The sequence below is a fragment of the Lissotriton vulgaris genome, chromosome 8, assembly GCF_964263255.1.
Source record: "Lissotriton vulgaris chromosome 8, aLisVul1.2, whole genome shotgun sequence".
NCBI lineage: Eukaryota > Metazoa > Chordata > Amphibia > Caudata > Salamandridae > Lissotriton > Lissotriton vulgaris.
In genome coordinates, this window is record NC_141696.1 from 165297514 (window position 1) to 165323947 (window position 26434).

The 26434-nt window shown below is 44.1% G+C and overlaps 1 protein-coding gene across 1 annotated transcript in view; it reads left to right on the forward strand.

Annotated features, from left to right (window-relative positions):
- ACER3 (alkaline ceramidase 3) overlaps window positions 1–17634 on the forward strand; it is a 187371-nt gene extending 169737 nt beyond the window's left edge. Inside the window, exons 9-11 of the mRNA XM_086933885.1 lie at window positions 305–409; window positions 3598–3643; window positions 16215–17634. Coding sequence (XP_086790011.1) covers window positions 305–409; window positions 3598–3643; window positions 16215–16268 — 205 coding nt within the window. The 3' untranslated portion in view covers window positions 16269–17634. The remainder of the gene's footprint in view (window positions 1–304; window positions 410–3597; window positions 3644–16214) is intronic.
- Window positions 17635–26434: the final 8800 nt, after the last annotated feature.

Genomic DNA, 26434 nt, shown 5'->3' on the forward strand with positions numbered 1-26434 from the left:
TCAGCAATGCAGTCTGCAACTGGCTACAAGTCCAGGACCATCCTTGCATACTGAAGCATTTGTTAAACTGTGTGAAAGCACAGAGTGCCCTTTACAGTGTCTTTATCATATGGGAAAGAGTAAAATGCAAGCATGGAATATAGTTGGTAAGACCCAGAAAAATTGAACACCCAGTGTGCAGCCAATCTTCATGCTGGTGACAGAAGACATGTATTCCATAGTAGAAAATAATTATTTTGTTTCTGTAAAATCTATACATCTGGTTCTTATTACTTCAAATTTATTTTGTCCTTTTTTCCAACAGAGGACTACGACAGAAGATGCCCCCTGTCCTGGGAGCTGTGACACAGTTCCATGCCTGGTGGCATATACTGACTGGCCTTGGCTCTTACTTGCATATTCTTTTCAGGTACAAATTTGACATTTCTTTGCTAGCTTTACAACACAACCTTAGTGGAGTCTCTGAACCTACAGAGTGGGGATTCCCCTGTGACAAAGTATGCCTTTCTGTGCAATAATTATGATGTTCATTTGATAAAAGGCTGCTGGGGTCTTTGTGGTCTGCAGAATATCACAGGAAATGGCTCTTCTTCCTACTTGGCCTGTTTGGAATACCAACTTGAGTTTGTAGACTTCTCACTGTCTGGGCTACATTTCTGTTGACCGTTTTTTGCGATTTAATTGTGGGTGCTCAAAAATGACTTATTTGGGTATAAATGGGAGATCTTGACTAACAGAATTGGAATCTGTGGATACCTACTCTCTCCCTTCTTAATTCTTAATTTAGATCTCAGAGCCACAGGGCAAGCTGAGGTAAATGGGGCCAACCATAGGGGTTGAGGCCTTTTACTCCTAATGTCCCAGGTTTGGCCTACTACTACCCTGAGCAACTGGTCCAAAACGCTTTTTCAGTACTTCCATATCTTTTGGCGATGCAAGAAGGGGCTTGGGTATCCTACTTGGAGTCTTAGACTATTAGATGCAGCAAGGTAGTCAGCAAGTTTTGTGCACACATTTGGTGCTCGCGGTATGCAGTGTAGCCTTTTCATCATGTTTAAGTGGCTTGTTGGTTGTACGGTTAGGAGAAAGAATACATGTTTTTAAAGAACGAAGGATAATATATTCTTAGCCTTGTAACAGACGCAAATGAACCAATTCAGCCTTTTCAACTGTTAAAATGCTTTTTTCTATGTACTAATCCCATTTTCCAGACTCCTTCAATGGGATTCCAAATTAATACTGATTCTGCATCTGGAAGTGGCGTGTTGTAGGCATCCCTTCCAAATACAGAATTGGAGTCTTACATATATAAATATATATTGCATACAGTATCTTGTTCGAAATCATTGAACATTTACTGCCAAATTAAAGGAGATAGTATTGTGTTGGCCAACAGCAAAGGATCCAGGGCTCTCCTTGGACTCCTTTCCCTTTGTGAATGTAAATTTTCTTTTGTTAAAACATGAGCATTGGTCCCGAGGACCACTGTTGAATCTTAAATTAACAGAAACAAAAAAACTTTTTTTATTTAAACATAGCCCCATTTCCTTTAAACAAAATAGGCCACATTTAAAAACAAAAAAGCTTGCTTTACTTAAAAGCCAATGGAAATATGGTGATCTCCATCATTCCTATTAAGGCCTCCCGTTGTAGTGAGTCACGATTTGATATTGTAAGGTAGGTCAGATTGTGACCCGTGACTACTAGAATTTTTAGGAACCGACCTATTAAATCATAGGTCAGTTTCATAACATTTTTGACTGGTTGCAATCTTAGACAAGTTGTTTATACATCTGTCTCCACATTTAGGACAAGGCATTTGCGGCTGTTCTTTTGTTGTTTACAACTGAACTGCCTAATTGGAGTAAGTCTAATTTCTGATCTACTTCTTGTCTCATTAAAAAAAATTGTATGGGACACTTCCTGTCTGTAGGCAAATATCATTACAGGGTAATGAAAGTGAGAGGTAAGCAGAATAGTGAAACTGTAGCATAGTGACTTTGTGTTTTTTCATCAATGCGGTTGCGAAGTACCAACGGGGAACACATTAAAAACCTTTTAAAGGTGGTAATCAAAAGTAAGTGATTGAGCTACATCATAAGCACCAAATATTTTTTGTGGTAAATGTAATCAGTAAAACTAGATCCTACTGAACTATAGTGAAACTAGGTTCACCAGATCTTTCCATAAATGTGTGTCATAATTTACAGATTCTGGAATTTCATTCAATAATGTATTAGATTGTGAGAGTTGTAGTCCTTGTTTGTTCAGTTGGGCTTCAAAGACTACAATTTATGGTCATTGATGGAAGTCCAGACTCTAAACTTAGTGCTCTACATATCTGAAATGTCCTTTGCTAGTAGACCATTTTTTGACACAAGTGTCTTTCAATTTAGTTCACTCCCAAATGATGCCCAGACATTAAACAAATAATTAAGAATTTGAAATATTGTGAAAGCATCTTTGTTCTGATGGAACCGCTTTCATGTACAAAATAGGATCATGTGTTATGTCAGCTGAATAGGACATCTTCATGATATTGGGCACAAATCTTATGGTTAAAGCAGTGTAAATGTTGGTAGGATATTATGACTCACTGTCTTAGCAAATTAAGGTCCAATAGCTTACTGTGTTCGAAGGTGATGAGAACTTTTCTTCATAATACTGTGTTGAGTCAGTGATCGGATCTTATTTTCCTTGTCATCTCACAATTTAAATCCTTGAGGACAATTATTTATCTTTTCATAGATTTGCTACTCTTATCCTGCCACTAGTTGTGGTTTGGTTTTAGAATGTCAGATTAGCCGACGCACTTCCCAGAAGATCTGTTTGATTGCGGAGTTGTTGGTTGGGGAGAATGCCAGATTAGCTAATGAGCTTCTAATAGGATGGTGTTAGCAAGCATATAAAGCCTGCACAGTTGTATGTTGCTTAGTTTATAATTCCAGTGGCCTTTGATGGAGAGTACTCATCAGATTTAAATTCCTACATTTATTGTATCGTGTATCACTCTGAACAAGATCTTTCGCCAGATCTCTCTGACGGTAACAATTTTAGCACTGGGACGCTCTAGTCCGACCGACCTACACACTTTATAAGTATTGTATCATTATCATCATTATCAAAGAGGGAATCCCCATTACCAACATGTAAATTTAGACTTATCTCCCAAAGAGAACTATTTTACGGCTGTTCACTTATATAAACTCTCCAGTTGGTATTTGACCATCCAGATGAGTTTCTTATAACACCGTGTGACTGTTAGGATGCCTTGCTCTCTGAATGGTACCACATACTGATGTTTAAACCTTTTTCTTTTCAATCGAACTAAGGGTCTCAAAAAAGTTTGTTCTCCATGTTTTCAGTCAAAAACCTGCATTTTTGGTTCCTATAAAGGGAAATTGTTAAATCTGATTCTGATTTACGTATTGTCTTTTATTGCTTTTAAGTGCCTACTGATATGGAGCCCTGAGGTCTGACTGAGCATAGTAATATTGCATGCAAATTTTATGTGCCTATGTTTTTTTAATATCTGTTGCGCAATGTATTTTTGATTTAGGTGTATTAAAAGTATAAAATCAATTATTTTTCTTCCAGCCTATACACAAGAACACTTTACCTTAAATACAGGCCAAAAGTGAAGGTAAGTTATCATATCAAGTGCATTCAAAATAACATTTAACTTGAAAGTGGTACACTTTGTTTGCTGTATGATCCTAAAGAAAGGAGAAGGTAGGGTGTTTATTAGTAGGCTCTTCACTATATTGAATACATTTTACTTCCATAGATAGGCATGCAATTAAAATTATTAGGCAGTGTTACTCACCTCTGGGTGTAATGCTAACAAACTGTCATTTAAGTAAAAACATGCTTTTTAAACTAGTAAACGGAAGACAGTAAGCACTAGTACTATATGGTCCCTCTTTCACACTGAATGATTAAGCATGCTTTTAAAATTAATAAACATAAAACAGTGAGAACTAGTACTATAGGGCTCTACTCCCACACTGAATGAGGTACTTCATTATGTTGAAAAAAATGCCAATCTTATCATTTCCATTTCTATTTATTTTAGAAAATTAAGCCCCGGCCTTGGCCCAATATGAAATGACCTTCAACCCGTTCAATTTTCAGTTTTTGTCTGCGTCCTTTCGAAACGTTTCTCCCTTTGAGTTATTGAAAAAGGCGTATCTAAGCTCTTCCTCAGGGGGTCTTCCTGTCTGTGCTATGGGGTCTTCTTCTCTGGGGAGGTTTGTTATGGTGGTTGTTCTAGTCCTGCCTGGACCTAGAGTATGTGTTCATCTCCTCCTTGTAAGTCCCTGCCACTGCACTGCTTAGTTGGGGACACATTATGGCTGTGTCAATGTCCGACACGTGTAGACTTCCCAAGATTGTGGATCTACACCATTGTCCTCCATGACGAACCATATCGGCCACATTCAATTTTCTAGAATCCCTTTGTTCCTGCTATTTGAGAGGTTATCCTCAAAGAATGGTGGGAGCTTGATGACCTGCAGTGACCACTTCCCTGTATAGAATGTGCATCGAACAGGAAGTCAAAGACTTAGTTACTGTGGTCCGACTCAGTAGATCCATTACTTCTGGTGGTACTTTTCCTGCAGAGTAAGTAGATCGACGACAGGCGGTAACACTTAAAGGATTCTATACCAGCTAGTTCCTGGTCCTTTGGACGGGCATTTGGATGTTTTCACTTCTCATTCTGTTTTCAAGTACTTTTTAGGGCGAGCAGACCTAAAAGCAGGCGGAGCCTGCTTTGTCTGCGAAGACAACTGTTGTTGGCGTGTTAGAAGGAATCTGAGACGGAGCTCACGCACGAGCGTCGCAGTCTCAGATTCCTCTTCGGGGGCGCGCACGGCACCACACACGCATGCGCATACACAGACTCAATCACACACAGTCACGCATGCGCTCACACATTCCCACACGCACACACTCACCCCCCTCCCCCCTCAGGCATACACACAGGCAGGCAGGCACGCACACACACACACACACACACACACACACACACACACACACGCACCCCCCTCCCCCACCACCACCACCACTCCTCACGGGGCTCACACGCACACACACGCACGCGCGCGCACACACACATATACACATATCCCCCCTCCACTCACCGTGCTCGAGTCGCCTCGCTGAGCTCCTCTTCTCCACACGCGGGGCACTTCTGTGGATCTTCACGCTACCTCGGCGCTCTCCCTCCATGATGGGAGCCCGCATCAACGCGCAACACCGGCCTCTTCCGGCCGCGTCACAGGCCCCGCCCATGTCACGGGCAAGGATGCCTGACTTCCTGGTTTCGCCCCCGCCAGCAACTCTGCTTCCTGAAAGCGTGCAGCAACCTAGACCGGTAATTTGGGATTGCGGGCAAATTACTTGTTTTACTTGTTTATAATGTACCCTAAATGATTCCAGAGAAGGAAGTGACTTCATTTATGACGTAATAGCATTCCACAGTTCGGTGCCTCTTGCACTAAGCAATCCATTACCAGGACTCTGGGATCCTGTTTTTCTTGGTATCAGATGCAGGAACATGTTTCAAGCAGAGGTGTTTTCTGGTTTATGTCGCAGTTATGATATAGCGGAACTCAACCAATAGGTAATGGAGTGCTTCACATGAGCACGATGTTGAGCCTATGCTCGAAGTCGGCAGCTCTGGTCATTAATGCCGATTTCACTTTTAATTTACAGAGCCTTGGAGCAGCAGCGCTAGCCACCGTTTTACAAGCACTTTCACTTTTAATTTTGCAGCCTGTGCGGCTGTCCGGGCATACTAAAGTCTGTTTCAATAGTGCAATGCAAGAAATTAAAAAAACATTTTTTTTAAACACGAAAGAAAAGGGAACTGAGTGTTAACAACAAACAGATTCTGACTTCTAAAGGACTGTTTTTTTATATCCCTTTTTCCTCTAACTGCCTTCCCAGCCCCATTTGGGTGCTTTATGTGTAAGCCTGCTTTCAATGCCCCTGTCCTGGCGTGCCACTGTTGGCATTTACAGTGGTATTCAACGGTGTTGAGCGAGGATGCAGGCATCCTTATGCCATCTGCTCTTTGTGCCTCGCCACAAATCATACTGTACTTTGCAGGGGGCATGTTTTCAACGAATTATTCAGAAGGATGCTGTGCACAGAAATCACTAAACATCGCTGTTACTCGCAGCATACGTTTGTGTAGGACAGCCACTGGAACCTCTGTAAGGCATGTGTGCCTGCAGTGTTGTACTTGGTGTGCTGCGAACGCTTTCAATGACTGGGCTGTTGATAACCTAGATGTGCACACAAAGATACCGTAGTATATCTGCTCTTAATCCTTCAGTCCCGAATTGCTCGTGGTAAACAATGGCAAAGGCTGCGAAATGTGTATCTAACTGCGTAGAGGGTTAGTGTTGTCTGATAATACAGAGCAGTTTGTTGTTGTAGACCGGTACTGCTGCTGAGAAATAACCAAACAGTTCAACTGGTTCGCTTCCTGTGCGGGAGAACTGTTTCTGCTGAAGGTTTGTTCAAATTCGCCTGTTTGCGGCTGTAATGTTAGAAATGAAAGAATAAAGTTGCCGATAGCAAAGGCAAAGCCACTAGGTATGGTTTTAATATACTACAGTCTGCAAACATAAGCATCTACAAATGCACACAGGCCTTTTGTTCCATGTTTGTGTAGCCTGAAGCACAATAAACTGGGCAAGTTTTTTAAAACAAGCATTTGCAATGTAATAGGTGTCACATTTACAAGAGTTTGAGCTAATGGCATTATAAATGACAATGCCTTTTGTATTTATGTGTTGATTTTTACAAACTGATAAATAAAAGGCATTGTCATTTACAATGCCATTAGCTCAAACTCTCGCGAATGCGAGACCTATTGCATTGCAAATGCTTGTTAGCTTTGTATCCTGCAATGCATATCGTGTGGATGGCTCTGTTCTGTTGAACTTGAAGGATCAGCAGGTCCAGCTATTATCATAGAGCAGAAATGATTAATTTGAATTTTATAGAACTAGTGCATTAGTACAATCGTACAGCTAATAACATACAAGTTAGTGTATGAACGATTGGATCAGCATAAGCATTACTGAGGAAAGAAACATTGTGGATTACATGCACTCAGTACAGCAATGTTGTCTCTTCCTGCCCCGTGGAGTGGCGTATCGGAAGGGAAAAGCCATGCAAATAGGGAGTTGAGACTACTTAGGGTTGTGCATGTGCCCACTTGAGGAAGGGGATTCAGTAAAAGGGGGTGGTGATGAACAGAGTGTCTGAATTCAGCAGACCACTCTTACCCAGTCCAAAGATCAGGGCTTGATCCATCACCATTATTTAGCTCACTGCACCATCCCTGGCCCAGTGCATCATGGGAACAGGGCAGACTAAACTACCAAGCCAATTCTTCATCAGAAAGGAGACAAGCTACCGGGGACCGGTTTCTGGCATTTCAGCCGTCGTCGGCCCGGCTTGCTTGAATCCTGATGGTGCTGAATCATTTTGTCCACCATAAGCGTGGAAGGGTATACTCAGATGTGAGTCCCTTGGTAGTTTGGTTTGCCCTGTTCCCATCATGCACTGGGACAGGAACAGACTAATTTGCATGTAGCCAGGCTCTGAGCTGGGATGGTGCAGTGAGCTAAAAAACAGTGATGGATCAAGCCCTGATCTTTGGACTGGGTAAGAGTGGTCTGCTTAATTCAGACACTCTGTTCATCACCACCCCCTTTTCTGAATCATTTTGTCCACCATAAGCGTGGAAGGGTATACTCAGATGTGAGTCCCTTGCTCATTGCACCATCAGGATTCAAGCAAGCCGGGCCGACGACGGCTGAAATGCCAGAAACCGGTCTACGGAAGCTTGTTTCCTTCCCAGTATAAGAATTGGCTTGGTAGTTTGGTTTGCCCTGTTCCCATCATGCACTGGGACAGGAACAGACTAATTTGCATGTATCCAGGTTCTGAGCTCGGATGGTGCAGTGAGCTAAAGAACGGTGATGGATCAAGCCCTGATCTTTGGACTGGGTAAGAGTGGTCTGCTTAATTCAGAGACTCTGTCCATCACCACCCCCTTTTCTGAATCGTTTTGTCCACCATAAGCGTGGAAGGGTATACTCAGATGTGAGTCCCTTGCTCATTGCACCATCAGGATTCAAGCAAGCCGGGCCGACGATGGCTGAAATGCCAGAAACCGGTCCCCGGAAGCTTGTTTCCTTCCCAGTATAAGAATTGGCTTGGTAGTTTGGTTTGCCCTGTTCCCATCATGCACTGGGACAGGAACAGACTAATTTGCATATAGCCAGGTTCTGAGCTGGGATGATGCAGTGAGCTAAAAAACGGTGATGGATCAAGCCCTGATCTTTGGACTGGGTAAGAGTGGTCTGCTTAATTCAGACACTCTGTTCATCACCACCCCCTTTTCTGAATCACTTGAGGAAGGGAGCAAGTAACAGTGACAAATAGTTGCTTCTAAGCAGGGGTGGCAGTAGTTAAGAGATAGCGTGTTCGGTACGTGATGACATATCTGCAGAGGGAGGGAGTTGTCTTTGGTTGGAGCCTGTTAACTCTGAATGAGCTTGTCCCAGCAAAAGGGTGGGTCAGAAGTCCCCTCATCTCTTCGTGCCAGAGTACCATACTCTTAGTTTCAACCCAAAAGATGATTGTGCGAAGCCATGCAGAGCTGAAAGAAGCATAGTGGCCTTTCAAAAGGATTTGATGGAGCGCCTTGCCAGCAGAAGAACCAAGTCCAGGAAACGATCAATGCTTTGTGTCTTTGGAGCTTTTGAAAAAAACATAGGGTACAAACATCCCCAACTCGCAGGTTGCTATGACCTGATAGCTGGCCTAATTGATCACTACCAATGTTCAAAAAGGGGCCATCCCTGGGAATGTCAAAAACAAATGCTGCATTTCCAAACTTGAAAACAGGCATCGAGGACAACAAGCATTGGCTCACGAAAAGAATGGTCTTATCTGCAATGGGGTCAAGAAGATGCTATGCAGAACATAGAGCTATATTATTAGATACCGCAGGTCAGCCAGTATATGGTCCCATTCACTGTTGTTGAACTCTCTACCAAACTCTGCTTCCTATCTGACTGGAATTGGGGAACAGCATGTGGGAAATAAGTACCTTAGCCAACCACCTTATGAAGTGCCAGTATGTGCCCATAGTGTGGATCACCTGCATTACCGCATGCAAAGGAGGTCCTTCAGCGGCGACATGCCAGCGATATCGCAATTTATAAGTTAAGACAGTATAAGTCAAAAATTGGCCCTGAGGTATGTTGTATTGTTCCCTAAGCTTTTCAAAGGTGAGTATGTGTCTGTAAGTGTCTGACCCGGAAAAGGTGGCCGAAGTCTATGACATTGTATCAGGTTGGCAAGAGAGCATCCAGGAGTATGATGGCCTATGCACAAATGAGAAACCGTGCTGTGAGGATCAAGGCTCTGCAATGACAGATGTAAATTACCCTTAATAGATGGGCGAGGGCCGGGCAGACTGCCCCGCTGAACAAAAGAGCTGGGGCACCTTTGCAGGTGTTCATGGCGCCAATGCTGTTGCAGTATCTTCAAGGCACGCACCGGTGACCCAGCTGCAACGCCTCTATAGCTGAGAAGCAAGATCGTAATGTTCACAACTGGGAACATCCAGGCTGCTGATGTCAGTGAGACTTCAAAGCTTAGCTAATGCAACCCTATGGCATACATCGCGTCCGATCAGAGCTCTCAGAAGGGTATCAACAATAGGGAAGAATTTTGCAGACTGGTGGATTGGCAGATTAGTGAAATAATAAAGTAATCAAGGGAGTATGATTATCTTAGAAAGATCAATCCTGCCCTGCCAGTGGTAGCGACCCCTTAGAACGATATCTGTCTCCGGAACACGGTGGCAGCATGCGTCACGTTACCATCAAGCAAAATTGGATCTTCATGGTAGACACGTATACCTAGGTATTGGAAGGTAAGTCGCAGCCGCTGGAGCATACTGCTGCCTATATACAATGTCACTTCTGGAGCAGTGGAGCGTAAGGGAGGAGGCAGGATTTCTGCTTGTAAACCTGTAGGCCCAGTGCTTTGTGAAAGACACCTAGGGCTAGCACAATGTCTGTGCAGCCTGCAGTGATAGCCTTTGAGTATAACAGCACATAATCTGTATAAAGGGATATGGTGTTCATTCTGTCTTCCAGGGGGGATGTCTCAGATGACCTTTTCGCTGCGTAAACGAATGGCAATGGGCTCCATTGCCAGTGCAATGAGAAGAGGGGAAAATGGACAGCCCTCTCTGGTGCTCCGGTAGACAGTAATAGTGTCCAAGATATGGTGCCCAAGAAGAACCTGCACTGAAGGAAGCATGCAAAGAAGTTTGATACATTTGAGCATACATCTGACTCTTATCTGTTGGAGGAACACACAAGATACCTCCAGTCGAGGGAGTCAGATGACTTATTCAGATCCAGGACCATACATACCGATCTGGGGAAAGCATGAGGGGTATACTCCATAAACAGAACAAGGCATCAGATATTCAAATGCGTACTCCTGTCAGGGACAAAGCTATTCTAGGTTCATCAAATATTACTGGTAGACCCACTCATGAGCGCCCACAAACCTGTCCCAGGCAGTACATTTGCCCACAAGGAAATTCAAAATCACTTAACCAGGGCAAAATCCCACGATTTCTTATTCTGTGAGCCTAGAAGTAGACTTTACCCTTGTTAATTTCTTTAGGATGGATGGCTGTTCGAAACCCTTATTAAAGGTTATAAAATGGTACTGCGAGACAGGGCACACAGCTGTATAGCATGGGAAAAGAAAAAGGGTAGGGAGAAATGAGAGGAGCAGGAACACCAGGTACTCGCCCTAGAAAGGCAAGCCATAGCCACGCCAGACCCATTGATTACCCGGCAATGAAGCCCTTAGATTGGAATAACGTGACCTGGCTCACAATGCAGCTAAACAACAGAGGCTAGCTACACTACACCGACTTTACGAGGTCGGTGACAAAGTGGGATTACTGTTGGCTTGGTTGAGCAGGAAAGAAGCTGAGACTAGATGGGTAAGATCCATTGTAGATGACCCGGGAGTTACTCCACTGAAGAGCTGATAGTGACAGCATTCGCCACACACTATGAAGCATTTTACGGAATGAGACCACTTAGTGGCTCGGCCACTATGAAAGACTATCTAAAATACATTCAGACCCCCAGATTGGGTTAGTATGACAGGAAAGGGCTGGATGAAGGCCTGACACTCACAGAAGCGAGTGAGGCTGTGGCTAGCCTGCGCCCAGAAAGAAGCCCTGGCCCGAACGGAATACCCGCTGAGCTCTATAAATGATGCAAAGACTTATACGAGGCCTCTATCAAGACTCATATAATGAGGGCATCCTTTCATTTGACCTCTGCACGGCCACAATAGTGACTATTCATAAGGAAGGTAAACCCAGGGAGGGTCGGACTCATACCGTCCCATTTCCTTATTGAACACAGAGGTCAAAATCCTAGCGACAATTTTGGCAACACGACTTTTACTCATAATAATGACCCTCATCCACTGCAACCAGTCTGGGCTTATGCCCAGCCACCCAATGGAATCTCCACAGAACACACAACTGGTTGATGGATGTCAAGGACACCCCATAAGTCTTCCTGTCGTTAGATGCAGAAAAAGTATTCGATGTGGTGCTCTGACCCTTCTTAGATTCCACTCTGGTCAAATTTGGATATGACCCAAACTTCAGGAAATGGGTGACATTATTATACGATTCCCCCAGAGAGGCTGGGCTGGTTAATGGCAGGCTATCCCAGGACTTCCCTAGCGGGACTAGACAGGGGTGACCCCTGTCCCCACTCATGTTCGCATTGATAGTGGAACCCTTAGCGTGTATGATTAGACAGCACCCTGGGTTATGGAGCTTCAGGGCTATTCCTGACAATATCGAGAAGGAGAAGGTATCCCTGTATGTGGGCTACATTTTCCAATTTGTAACAGAACCCGACACCATGATTCCTACCTTGTTCTAAATAATGGACGACTATCCGGTATTTAGTCAATAAGATCAACTGGCACAAATCTGTGCGGTACAGCCCTAGACGCATAGTGGAGTGGCCTTACCTACCAGGGGACCTACAAGTAGCCACGGATGTCTTTAAATATCTTAGTGTTATTCTTACACCCCATGCTTGGGTCTGCCACACGCGCCGCATACTGCAGGTGTTGAACAAATTTAAGCAGGATGCAGATAGATGGAGAGACCTGCCCCTCACCATAATGGCAAAAAAACATAGTTGATGGACAGAATGTAGAACAATGTCATACATTCACCCCAGTACAAGGATCTGGGCCTAAATCCATCGTTTTTTTGCACTCCACACCACCCTGGGTTAGACACTGGCTATATGCAAATCAGCTCTGACCCTGTGCCTCAAGGAAACAGACATGGCTTGGTATTTCGGACTGGACTGTTCCCATGAGGCACAGGGTCAGAGCTGATTTGCATATAGCCAGTGTCTAACCCAGGGTGGTGTGGAGTGCAAAAAAACGATGGATTTAGGCCCAGATCCTTGTACTGGGGTGAATGTATGACATTGTTCTACATTCTGTCCATCAACTGTGTTTTTTGCAATTTTCACCCCGAGTGTGCTGGGTATTCTCAGACGTGAGTCCCAGGCTCTCCACAACACTGGAGTCAAGCTATCCAGGCTTATAGCCAGAAACCGGTCCTTGGATGCTTGATTCTAGTCTGGGGAAGACATGGCTTGGTAGTTCGGACTGGACTGTTCCCATGAGGCACAGTGTCAGAGCTGATTTGCATATAGCCAGTGTCTAACCCAGGGCGGTGGGAAGTGCAAAAAAACGATGGATTTAGGCCCAGATCCTTGTACTGGGGTGAATGTGTGACATTGTTCTACATTCTGTCCATCAACTGTGTTTTTTGCAATTTTCACCCCGAGTGTGCTGGGTATACTCAGACGTGAGTCCCAGGCTCTCCACACCACTGGAGTCAAGCTATGCTGATGAAGGCTGATAGCCAGAAACCGGTCCTTGGATGCTTGATTCCGGTCTGGGAAAGACATGGCTTGGTAGTTCGGACTGGACTGTTCCTATCCAGGCTGATGAAGGCTGATAGCCAGAAACCGGTCCTTGGATGCTTGATTCCGGTCTGGGAAAGACATGGCTTGGTAGTTCGGACTGGACTGTTCCCATGAGGCACAGGGTCAGAGCTGATTTGCATATAGCCAGTGTCTAACCCAGGGTGGTGTGGAGTGCAAAAAAACGATGGATTTAGGCCCAGATCCTTGTACTGGGGTGAATGTATGACATTGTTCTACATTCTGTCCATCAAACTGTGTTTTTTGCAATCCTCACCATAATGGGCCAGGTGGCCATGTTTAAAATGATTACTCTGTCTCAGTTTCGATATGTCCTTCAGAATACCAATCGCCCTCTCCTCAGAACAATATTCTGGGAAATCGACTTCGAACTACAATCACTGTTGTGGCTAAGGGAGCACCCAAGGATTGCCCTAAGGACACTACAACGTAATCCATACAATGGTGGGTTGGCATTGCCGGATATAACGACTGGATACATGTGGCTTGGAATCACCCCACATACAGACTTGAACGGGAGACACTGACACCCCACACGTTCTTGCACTATATATATGGAAGAAAGGGAACACATAGGTTGTTTTCCTATAACATGAGTTACGGTGGAATTGTGGGAAAGGGCAACTAGGATACTGGGGTGGGCCCATAAGATTACCAGGGTAACTCTGCTGTGGAAAGGGAACTGGCTCAAAGAACTGGATAAGCTACAGGTTTTTGAAACCTGGGATACGCTGAAGTTTTCCACTGTTGGGGATGTCATTGATAAGGACGATTTCAAATCCTTTTCTTCCTTTTGTATGGACGTCAAGTTACATTTCTCCCAATTTCTTAATAAAGCCCAGCTGCACCACGCATGGAGGGCGGGAGGAGTGGCAGGGACGGACCTATCAGGATATGCACCACTTGAGGGGCAGTACTCCAGGAAGCGCTTGCGAACAAGGCAGTATCACACACTTACAAGACACTGAACAATAATATGCCAGACACTCTTGGCAAACTTAGTGAGACATGGGAGGATGAGCTGGAGACTATGGAGGACGTGGACTGGGAGGCGACCCTGATGCTGAAGTGGCGATCAAAGCCAGATTGCGCCTCATTCTGTATAAAATCCTTCACAGGACCTATTACGATAGAGCCAGGCTACATAAAATGGATCAGGCTGAGAACCCGAGCTGCCAGTGCTGGCAGACTGCAGTGGGAGATTTTTTACACATGCTATTGGGCTGCCCTAACATACAGTTCTACTGCGGGCGATAATTATAGAACTGAATGCTGTACTGAAGGTATCCCTACCAGTGGACCCAAAGTTCATCCTTCTGGGCATCCCATGCGATGTTGATGTGGCCAGACCTCTATTGCTCTTTAGCGCCCTGGGCGTGTGGTAGCAAAGCGGGACGTGGCAAGACACTGGGGTACACAAGACACTCCACGAATGGAGGAGAGGTATGGACCTGCACATGGCAGCTAAAAGAGTCACATACAAGAGTAAAGGGTGCCCAAAGAAATCCAGTAAGCTCTAGGGTAGCTGGTTGAATCACTATCGTTTAGCACATCGAGACGAAGGGATACAGATTTCAGATGACGGGGAGCAAAATTAGCAGTGGCCCGTGTGGCCCTGCTACGAGAGTGCCACGTGGGAACTGTGCTACAGTTAGTAAACTAGGGGAAGAGAAACACTTACCTTTACACCCAATGTTTTATGACATGTGTGACCACTGAGGCTGTGATGATTAGACTTCTCATGACTGACCTATGTGCGATCTTGTGTTACTATTTTGCAGGTTGTATGCTTCTCCTGAAACTTGAAACACAAACATATATATTTTTTTAATCCATATTAAAGTTCCCAGAAACTGTGGTGAATGCAATAAACTAAAGTCGTTTTGGGATTTCTTTTTCTTTCTTTTTCAGAACAGCTTTGAGGTGTTTGTGTGCAATTGAAATTCACAAATATTTTAATGCATAAACCAGGCATATCTTAATTTTTCAAAGTGCTGTACTTTGTATTCAATGTGTTAAAAGTGCTAGTCCATATCGGAGATGCTTCCCAGCATCTATCAAGTTTTTCCAAAGTAAAGCGTTATATATCAGACCAAAAGTGCCTCTTCGATTCTCTTGTTTTAGACCAATATTAAATAATGTCAAATCAAAATGATTAGAAGCATTTCCCATTATTATTTTACTATCCGCATTGTGGGTCAACTCTTACATTCTCTTAGTGTTCTGTTAGTAATTTGAAAGTTTTATAAGCATAAGTCAATATATATTTTTAAATAATACTTTGTACCCTCCCAAATTTGGGAGCTGAGATATTTGACTTGCCAACTACTACTGCTTTACGGAGCACATTTGATTAGCCCAAACTTGGTAGCATAAAGTATTAAAAATGTTGTGACTTCCTGCTGGGTTCTATTGCTAAATTCCATTACTGTTGGTTTGACTTACACTAGAAAATGATGCACAGGTAGCCTGTTCCTGCTTGCTAGGGTCAGACTGGGAACCAAAACTGGCCCCGGCAAAGCGCTAGGCCGGCCCTCCTAGCGGTTTGCCTGTGCCGCTTTCAGCCGATTTTGTTACAGGTGCCGATTTTGCAGCTATGCTACAAAAACAGCCTGTAACAAAAACAGCCCCCACCCTAGCGGCCCACTGGGGGAATGCCCGGTGCCCACTACGGCCAGTCCAGCCTGCTGCTTGCAAAGTGTTACATTTGGATCTATACTGGGCCCTTGAATTTATGTTTGTTGAGTTGATGTGATGTACCTTGTCCATGACCAAATCTAAAGACTATTGGATATTAGTGTAATCAGATACTTACCATCTTTAAACAAAAATCCCAGAATTCTATATAAGTGTACATTAGTGGGACAGACGTTTTGCTTGGGTCCCCTTTTTCATAGGAAATGCGTAATGCTTGCATCTGGTAAGACGCACAGTCCAAACATGGGAGTGCTCTGTTGAGTCCTCACCTGTCTCCTCCCAGTATCTTTGTACCTGGCTGCTGCCACTGTGGGATTGACGTGTCTTTAAAATGGGCCTGGTTTTATCTGCCACAAGTGATATACTTAACCGTATTGTTCTTCCATCTTTCAACAGTTTGTTTTTGGGATATGGCCTGTGATCCTTGTTGAGCGGCCAAAGAAGAACTGATGGGCGCGACCATGCTGCTGATGGCAAAGGCAACCAAGGCAAAACTTGCTGAAAGATGGAGACATTCGGGTTGCGTGATCATGCAGAAGTGTCATATGAAGCACTGCCGCCAAGTTCCACTGCAGTAAAGGGACTATTTATGTATAATTGTTTGCAAGTGGTACTGCCAGGTACAGCACAAAGAGGAGTGGATGATTCAAGGGGAACTGTGCGTTTCTGAATATATGGTGTTAAAACCTAATGAGTAAGATATTCTTTTATATTTTGGACCGTTCCCAATATAAGGCTTGGCCTTTTGGGTGGAAGCGGGCATGTTGGGTTTGTGCGTGGCCATGGAAAATTGACGTTTTTTGAGATGAGATGTAAAAAATGTTTATTGCCTATTGGTTTGTATTGCTCAAAAAACAAATTCAAGATCATTTATTCAAACAAATACAGCAAGAGAAGGAGGTTGTGGCCTGAATTGAACTTTTCGCCCATTCATCACAACTAAAGACCAAGTATATGTACAATATGGACATTTGATCAAAATTGGATTGTGGTATTAGTAGTTTGTGGCAGGACTGTAATTTGCCGACACCATAGTTCTTTTATTATGTTAGTGGGCAATGGACATCAGTTGTTTTACATCTGCTTTTGGTTCTCAATAACAGCAATGTGAAGTTGGCCTAAATCTGCTATTTTTAGGCATGATCTGTCTTATTTTACAAGTGCGTTTGTGCTTCCTAAACTTGCTACCAGTGACCTTTACATTGGGAAAAAAGATTGTGGTGCCTGCCACTATAGGAGGCACAAAAGCGCTCACATATTTACTGCCACATGCCTGATGACGCAACAACTTCACTACAAAGTGACCCATCCACCTAAATGTGTATTTATTTTCAACAGAAGCCTTTTATAGTGGTGCACAAATAATTTGTCTTAAGGTCCACTGTCTATCGACGGTGTGACATGTCCTGCACAATACGAGTGTAGACATTACACAAGCTCGCAGACTTCGGCCTTTGTCTTCTAGCAGTGCTGAGTGGTCGCTCTTGGAGAACTTGCCACACTCATGCACCGGCTTCTTCTCACTGTCAGTGGAGCTACTAGTTAAGGTGTAAACCGATAGCCATTGATTCCAACTTGCTTGAAATGCATTGTGGTGAGAATGTTTAAGACTATGCATCCAATCTGGGCACATTTTAGAGCTTTTTTATGCAAGTATTTCTCCTGGAGACCAGGATCCAGTTTCACGCCACACATTGAAATTTCAATGCAAAAATATAAAGTATTTTGTATCATCTCCATTTCAACCTCCATTTCCTTCCGGTGTCAAGCCCTCGTTTTGCCAAATGATGTAAAAATAAAAACTTACATCTCCATATTTAACTTGTGCTTATTTCTTTCATATTTTGAGTTTCTAGATGTTATCTGGCTTGTTGCTCTTGATGTTCTTTAATGTCATGTGAGACTGGACTGTGTTTTAGCCTGGGGTTTAACAGCAATGCTTGACGAAGAACTAAAAATCCCCCGGTTCCATTGCCTCCAGGATAATTTGGTTTGGCCAGTGTCCATATTCAGACTTTTTTGTGAGAGGAAACTTAGCTCTATCTGCAAAGTTTGTTTGTATCTCTGACACTATTGTTGTCAAACCATAATTTAAAAACCTATATTTTCAGATTTTACATGTAACCCTTGCAAATGAGTATTTGCAAAGAAAGGCAATATATATAGGAAAAGAGAAAAACACGGGAAAAATAATTTCACCAAAAAGGATTCAATATGGAAGCAAAAGAGTGAAAACCAGAAGTAAAACCTGCAAATGGATAGTTGAGATTATGTACACAAACAAAATAAAGACAAAGGAGAAAAAGAAGCTAAAAGAGAGGGGAAAGGGGGAAATGCACACAAATAATACAATTTCGTAAACCTGTAGATATAAGTACGGGGCCAATGTATAGATGGCAGTTCATGATTTTGTGAGCTAGAACAAGAGAGCTGGGACCTGAGATACATAGCCACTTTGCAGTCATAGAGCCATTTTGAAGTTGCAAACATTGCAGTTTGCAAATATTCTTTCGTTAGGTGTACAAAAACGGCTTTTTACAAACTAGTAAAACCCATTTTCCAATGACAGAAAGCCTTTGCAAATTGCAAAATTGATTTACTGACTTGCTGCACATCACATTTAGGAAGGGCTTAAAATGGGTGTTCTCTCTTTTTCATTTCAATGTGATGTATTATATGTGACCACAATTACATATACATACAGAAGTACTACTTTACATACTCTCGATTGCCTTTATGAATTGCTCCCACTTTGTATTGTGCAGCAGGCATTCTATGACTGCAACCTTCATGTCTTCATCGAGATGTTTCACTGATGCAACCCCTCCTGAACCAAAATATCTTCTGTCTCTCTAGAGAACACAATATGGGAAGGTGCACCCAAAGTGAACAGTCCAAAGCTTCCAGTTTGTAAGAATCTTCTTTATTTTTCTGTCTTTATTCTATTTTCATAAAAACAGCCTCTAGCCAACGTGTTTCGTTCATGAAATTACCTTCTTCAGGGCTTTTGTATGGAGCTATGTGGTAGAACAATGAAATAATGTTGTTCTGTTTCAGTAAGTTTATAATTCCATTATCCTCCTAGCCTAATACATCACGGACATGACAAGGTCCAAGTATATCACGTTTATCGTACCGAACAGTGACACCTGTATCCTTGTTTAGAGAATAAATCCGGGGTTACATCTCCCGAACTGCAGCTGCATTAATCTAAAACATCAGGTGGAACTCTCTTGCCCTACATTTGCATATTACTAGGTAATCCGCGCTTTGGAAAGATGTTACTCATATTCTTAGGAATGCAGGTTATGTACTACTCCGCTATAAGAGGTTTACACCAAGAAGCCACGTACATGGAGGTAACTGTGTTTATCCATAATAACTTCAGACAAGAAGCAACATTAAAGTAAGAAGTGGAAGCCACACCTGACTGGGTGGGGGATTGGTATGCAAATACTGTAGGATAGAGTGACAAATACAATAACTTGGTAAGGAACTGATTTATTGTTCATTTAAGGACTGCCTGCCTCAACAATAGAATCACAAAATTTGCTTTTTGTATGCTCTGTTTTGATTTCAGACCACTTGACTGGGTATCGGCCGATATGGGCTCTCTAACAAAAAGTACACTCTAAATTCACTGTGGTACATATAGCACCACTCCTGGCTGGTCATACACATACTTGGGTTACATGGTTTGAGGGTGCTAATTTTCCTTCATAGTTAAACCTGTTTCTTGTGACTTTTGGGGAAATCAAACAGGAAGGCTAACCCTCTTTAAAAAATCACATATCTATTATTTAAGGATTCTGTACTTATGCCGCCGATACAATGATTTTGGAAAATGTTATGGTCTGGTATAAAACACTGCTTTATATTTGTTGTTTTGTTTGCATACGTAAGAGTGGGGCTGTCGGTCAGCCTTCTCAAGTCATTGCTCAGTCTGTATGTAATTCATGTCTTTATCAGCCCACAGGACAACAGCCACAAAATATGGTATTGGGTAAGTCCCCTTCTCCTGTTCCTCTATTGTCCATATTGTTTACAGTTTTGATCAGCCTTCAGGGAGTGGTAGGCAGCGTGATTGACAGCATAGCACGGCTCTACCTCTGAGTCCGCATGGAAGGAGGCAACAGACAAAGCGGATCCTTTCCTGAGTTCCTCCTTCTCACCTGGTCTTTAGACCACTTCCTGCCGCTCCTCTCAAGATAACTTACAGAGGGTGGCTTGAGGAGAGATAGGAGACCAAGACCAAGGGTGCAGAGTTCTGCAGCACTGTGAGGTCCACAGACGTTGAAAAGGATGGGATGCTGTCGGTGTGCAGATTTCACTGTAGATCATCAGTCGATCGCAGAAGAGGTCCAGGTATTTTTTTGTCAATCTTTTTCTTGGTTTTAACAACTTTTGAAGCTCAACCGAGCTCTGACACATGCCAGGATCATCAGGTATCTATAGACCATACACAGTTTTACACAAGTTCTTGGCATAACTCTTAGCGTTTCTAAGTGCAAACGTCCCATTATCACATTGTATATATTGTACAATCTACACCTCGCTTGTTGCGCCCAGGTGCTATGATCGAGAGCTGGCAACATAAACAAAATGGGAAACAAATAACCAATCCAGTGGAATCCATTATACATAACCATAAAGTGGTTGAGGAGAGCAAGGAGCAGGCGGTGACTAGTGCCAGGTGGGCCAACAGGGCCCAATTCTTCCGGCCCAGGTAGAGTTGGGGTCTGCACATGAGGGGGACATAAGAGCCCTTAGAGCCACGGCTCCCAATGAAACTGCGACCAGACCAAACCAGTTATGTTTGAAAGAGGTGAAGGACCACCGGCAAAGAGTGGCATGCCTTCCGACAAATAACCTACTAGTGGACTCCAGATGTAATCGCAGCCCTTGCGGTAGTCGGCTATGATACGCATCATTAGCGCCAGGGCTCGTCACAGTCTGATCCAGAGATCCAGCTTTTGGCAGTCTGTAAGACCCATGGATCGGACCATGAGGTCTTTATGAAGACACCTCATAGTGATCACGGCTGTCCAAGTAGGAGTCTGAGGGAAAGGGCTTGAGGACACAACCATGGGCGAGATTCCAACAATAACCAATAAGTAGAGCATAACCGCAGATGACCTGCCGATATGTGTATAGAGACCACTGATGCAGCTCTTCTGGCCGAATATAGCGCCTGTTGGCCAAGTGGTCCTTCAGTAAGGAAGAGTTGGTTAAAATCGCGCAGTGCCTGTGTTGAAGGAAGATTATTGCAGAAATGTATCATCTTGGAGGCAAGAATGCGCAAGTCAGTTATGCGCTCACAGCTGACTGCTCTGGCCTTCTGGTCACAAAGTCAAATCGTAGTGGGCCAACTTGGCAATTCATCCTTCTGAAGTTAAATTGAGAGCCATTACATTGGATAATAGTAACGCCTGTAATTTAGAGTCCTTCTGAAACTTTACAAACTACACTGTAAGTGCAATAGCATTAACATGTATTGCTTTTATTATGTTGGAAGTTGCCTGCCTGGACTAAAGTTTTGGGTAGGACATCTGAAAGCTCTAGACTGCAAGGCCTGCCGGTGACCGCTCGCCTAAGTTCTGGAGTGTCGCTTATAAACAGGAAAGCTATTAGCATGAGTTAATGACTGCTAAACGCTGTACCTTAATTCATACATAATTTGCTAGGTGGCATAAATTGATCATTTATAAACAAGAAGAGGTCAATAAAAGCAACATTATGTAAAAGTGAGGCAACATACTTTGTATTCATTATGCAAAATCAGTCCGGAATAATCATGTATACTGAATAAATATACAGACTTGTTAAAATTACATTAAATTCAAGTCGCCTTTCAAAGGTGAATTGTGGAAAAGCGTGTGGCATTGTGGAAACCAAGAGCAAATATGTCCAAATCCTTCATCCTGCTATGTCTTATTTTTTGAAGTAAAAACACAGCATGGCTGCTTCTACGAACCCTTCTGCCATTGATGAGCTGACGCGTACAAACAGACATAGGTAAATCCTGGCAGAACTTTTGTGGTGTGTGTTTGTGCAACTTGCCTCTATCTTTGTCTTTTTATGGTTTTCCAGGCTTTCAGTGCCATAGGCTGCAGAAAGACTACACCAATTGTATGTGCATGATTTGTATTTGTGTGTTCTACCATATTTAGTTATTTGTATTTATTGTAAAGCACAGCCTTCACCCGAGGGCAGCATGGTGCTTGAACAGACGGCACAGGAGGAGGGAGGGAGAGGGAGAGAGGGGGAGAGAGAGGGAGAGAGAGAGAGAGAGAGAGAGAGAGAGAGGGAGAGAGAGGGAGAGAGAGCGAGAAGAAGAGAGAGAGAGGGGGGAGAGATAGAGGGAGAGACAGAGGGAGAGAGAAGGGAGAGCGAGAGAGAGGGGGAGAGAGGGAGGGAGAGAGAGAGAGGGGGGAGAGAGAGGGAGAGAGAGAGAGGGAGAGGGAGAGAGCGAGAGAGAGAGGAAGAGGGAGGGGGTAGAGGGAGAGGGAGAGGGGGGGAGAGAGAGGGAGAGAGAGTGGAGAGGGAGAGAGAGAGGGAGAGAGAGGGGAGAGAGAGGGAGAGAGAGAGGGAGGGAGGGAGAGAGAGAGGGGGGAGAGGGAGAGAGGGAGAGGGAGAGGGTGAGAGAGAGGGGGGGAAGAGAGAGGGAGAGAGAGAGGGGGGGAGAGGGAGAGAGAGAGAGGGAGAGAGAGAGAGGGAGAGAGCGAGAGAGAGAGAGGGGGAGAGAGAGAGAGAGAGAGAGGAAGAGGGAGGGGGGAGAGGTAGAGAGAGAGAGAGAGAGATAGAGAGAGGGGGTAGAGAGGGGGAGAGAGAGAGAGAGAGAGAGAGACACCGACCAAGATTAAGAGCAGAGAGGAGTTGCCATTTTAGAGTTACAGAGAGCAACATTAGAGGTCATGCTCAAGTCTAACAGGGGTCCTTTCCAAAGATGGGACCGTAGGTAGGAAGGATGTACCACAATTGCATTCTTTGTTGTGGATGAGAGAGAGAGTCTGAGTGCAATGTTCTGGGAGGAAGATAGTGTAAAGGCTATTGAGGAGCTGCTTAGGATCAGTGCAGTGGTAGGCGTCTTACTGAAGACATACCACCTTAAAGTCTGTGCAGTGGGATGGGAGCCAGTGCTAAGCACAGCAAGATGATGAGAAATGCTCAAACCTGTGAAGTCCCTAAACCTGCTGCACAGCCATGTTTTGAATTCTTTGCAACTTGATTTGAGTGGCCAGAAGACCAAGGTAGACAGCTTTACGGTAATGTAGGAGGGCAAAATCACAGAGCCCACCATATGAGGAGGGTTATCAAAAGGTTAAATGTGAGCTTCTTCTTCATGGTGCATGATGTCATCATCAGGCAGTAGGATCAGATATTCTGATTCTGATGTTCAAATGACAGATGATCATGAGACCAGGTCCTTAAGTTCGTGACTTTGTGTGCAGGATTAGGAAGCCTGTCTAGCAACGCGAGCCATGCCAAGTTAGATCAGCACAAAAGGTCTCCACAAACCAGCAGGATCCAATTGCCACATTAAAGGTCCCAAATCTGAACCTTGAATTATGAAATGTATTTAAGATCAAAAGTTATTAAACGTGTTCTACATTCCTTCAGGAAGAGGATGATTAAGTGCTCAAGTTTACACCTGGGAAGGTGAGAAAAATATGTCACAGAATCCAGATGAGCTTATCTGGGCACCATCTTCTTTGCCTGACTTCTGAAGAACTCCTTCACAACAGGGTTTTGGGTGAAAATGATCCCAGGAACTTGAGTGAGGTGTGAAATGAAGAATCTTGTTTTCCATTGGCTCACTGGAGGGCACGCTGGACTCCAGTTCCAAGAGCCAGGGGCGGCTCTAGGCTCATGGTGGCCTTGGGCAGGGAGCGTAGGTGGGGGGCCCCCCGGAGCATAGGTAGGGGGCCCGGAGGAATGCAGGTGCCGAGGACAGTGAAGAGGGGGGTCAGGGTGTTTGGAAGTGGAACAGAGCCGGAGGCCGCCAAATCCCTGCCAGGGGCCCCAAACAAATATGTATCCATCCTCGGAGGATTATTATATTAAGGATATATATTGGCATGGTGGCCCCTAGGGTTTGGTGGCCCTGTGCAGGTGCACAGCTTGCACATGCCTAAAGCCGCCCCTTCACGGGGCCAAGTGCCACCCTTGGATATGTGGAATTTGGGTTTTCTGTTCCATGGCAGAACTTTCTCTCTAAGTGAGGCCTCTGCCATCTTGATTTAGACAGGAGTCGAGAGATTGTCCCGTAAGACTTCCTCCAGGATAAGTCAAGTCCCACATTCTTTTGCTTATATCAGCATGAACTTAAAGTTAGACGGGCTACATTAGGGAAACAAATCGTCAGGCCCCATTTCTCGCCTAGTATAACATGGCGTAGAACCTGCTTTTCTCTATACCTCAATGAATGAAGGAGTCCCTGTACCATTAATTCCACCATTGCATCTTGCGTTTTAGGACCTGCCATCGTTGTCCCTGTTTCCATACTCCAAATTGGGCATGAGGGAGTGCCATGGAATCGGAGTTACTCTTGGTTACTGCACATGGCACTAGTCGGCCAGAATGTGTGCTCACAAGAGTGTCAAGGCGCAAACTGCATTTGCCAACTTACCCCAGTCAGTTCTTTAGTTCAGATAGAGGCATGACTTGCTCTGTGAATGACTATACACTTTTAGTTCCTTTTAAACTTACGCTTGCTTTTATTGGACTCCGACCTGATGTCCTGGTGCTAACCTGGCCCGAATCAGACTTGCCATTGCCTAGTATTACTGGTCCTTGTCCTGATTTTGTACTGGCCCTGTATGAATTTGATTGTCCGTCTCTGTTGTTACTAGCTTGACCTGACCTGGTCCTGACTCTCACCTGGCTTTCTGAACTTTTCTTTTGATTTCATCTACTGGAGACCTTGACAAGCAGCCAGAGGGGCTTTGTTTGGTAGACCACAGGCCAAAATGTTTGGTCAGCCCAAATAGAGGCACTGACAAAGGTGAAACAGGGCCTTAGACCATAGCTTGCACATGACAGTCTGTGAAACAGTACAAATACGCCTTCAGCTTTCTTGGACCTAGAGGCGAATTTTCAGCATCCAGGGAGCTTTTTTCTCCACCGTTAAGGTCACTGGTTGATAAAAAGATGGTTCATCACAGAGCCTGGTTTTGCCTCCCTCGGGCAGCCTACCAACCAGGTAGGCGATGTACTTCAGCTCTCTCGATGGCAGACTTTTCAACGTGTTGGCCATTATGATATTATTCATTTTCTTTTTGCTTTTAGTCACCAACATTCTTGTGATTTTTTTGCTACAAAATTTTGCAATGACTTCAAATAAAGTCTTTAAAAGTACTGGTCCCAATGTCTTGTAAGTGCTCACTTTAGAGAAAGGGTGAAGGGAATCCAAGAAATTTGCTGTGATTCTGTGCATGTAAAGAACTAGAGACCAGCATGGGATGGGATACTGACCAGTACCCAGGGCTCAGGCTTGTATAAGTTTGGCAGAGGTCAGGCACGGATGGAAACTGTGGAAGACGGAGACATGGAAACCAGCATAAAATATAGTGTTGTTGCACTTCGGTGCTAGAGGAGGAACTTCTGGGGCATCTAGGGCGGCATGCGAGAATCGCAGGCAATGGATCAGTGCCCGGCAACATTGCTAGTTGATTCAGCGTTTCGCCTCCTCACCAGTTCATTACACAGCCTTGTGTCCTTCTCTTTATTTTCGTCCTTCCCATTTTCCCCCTGTTTCTTCATTCCTATAGAACTTTGGTTTCCTTATGTATACAGTGCATAAGGACCTCTTCAGACTCTTTTCTCTATGCCTTCGACTCCTTACCTGATTATCGAGCCTGCAACCAGTGATGGCATTGGGCCTCCACAGTACTGCTCTCCTTGGTGTCCATCACTCTATGCCAATATCCTGGCAGGACCAGGACTAGTTACCGTCCTCCTGAGCCTAGGGAAAGGTAAGTTCCTAACCTTATTGATTCATGTGGAGTGCATTACTTATTTGTTTGACAATATTCCCTATAAGTCTTTGTCCTGTATTTTATTTTATTTTATTACGGTAACAGAGCTGTGGTACAGGTATGACACAGGGCCGCTGAGGGCACCGTTCCATAACAGTGTCTCTGGTGATACATTATTTTGACTAGAATAGCTGAACCATTGGGTCTATTGACCTTACCCCCTGAGGAGTCTTAACACTTAAAACAAATCCTGACCGCTTTCCAAGCCACTTACTCTTTCAAGTAGTGGCCCAAGCGGTTTTAAAGACTTAAATGTTTTTTAAAACTACCCGGCAAGAAGGAACATTCGTGTGGATGTCCGTTAATCAATTGACACTGACATCTCAGGAGGATATACCCTCAGTTCGTCTTAATGAACCCAATGCTTTTCAACAAAAGCAGGACGAGTGGGTGGATCTCCAATCTTTGAGCCCCGCATGATATGGTTTCAGGAGAATCCAGCTTGTTTCTAACATTTATGGTTGTGTCAATTGCGTTTTCTAGCTAAAGCTCCTGAATATTCCTTCAGACACCTCCGCTTCCATGTTGTCTTTTTAAAAAGTCCAGTGATGAAAATATTCCTGCAACAGGCAATTTTCC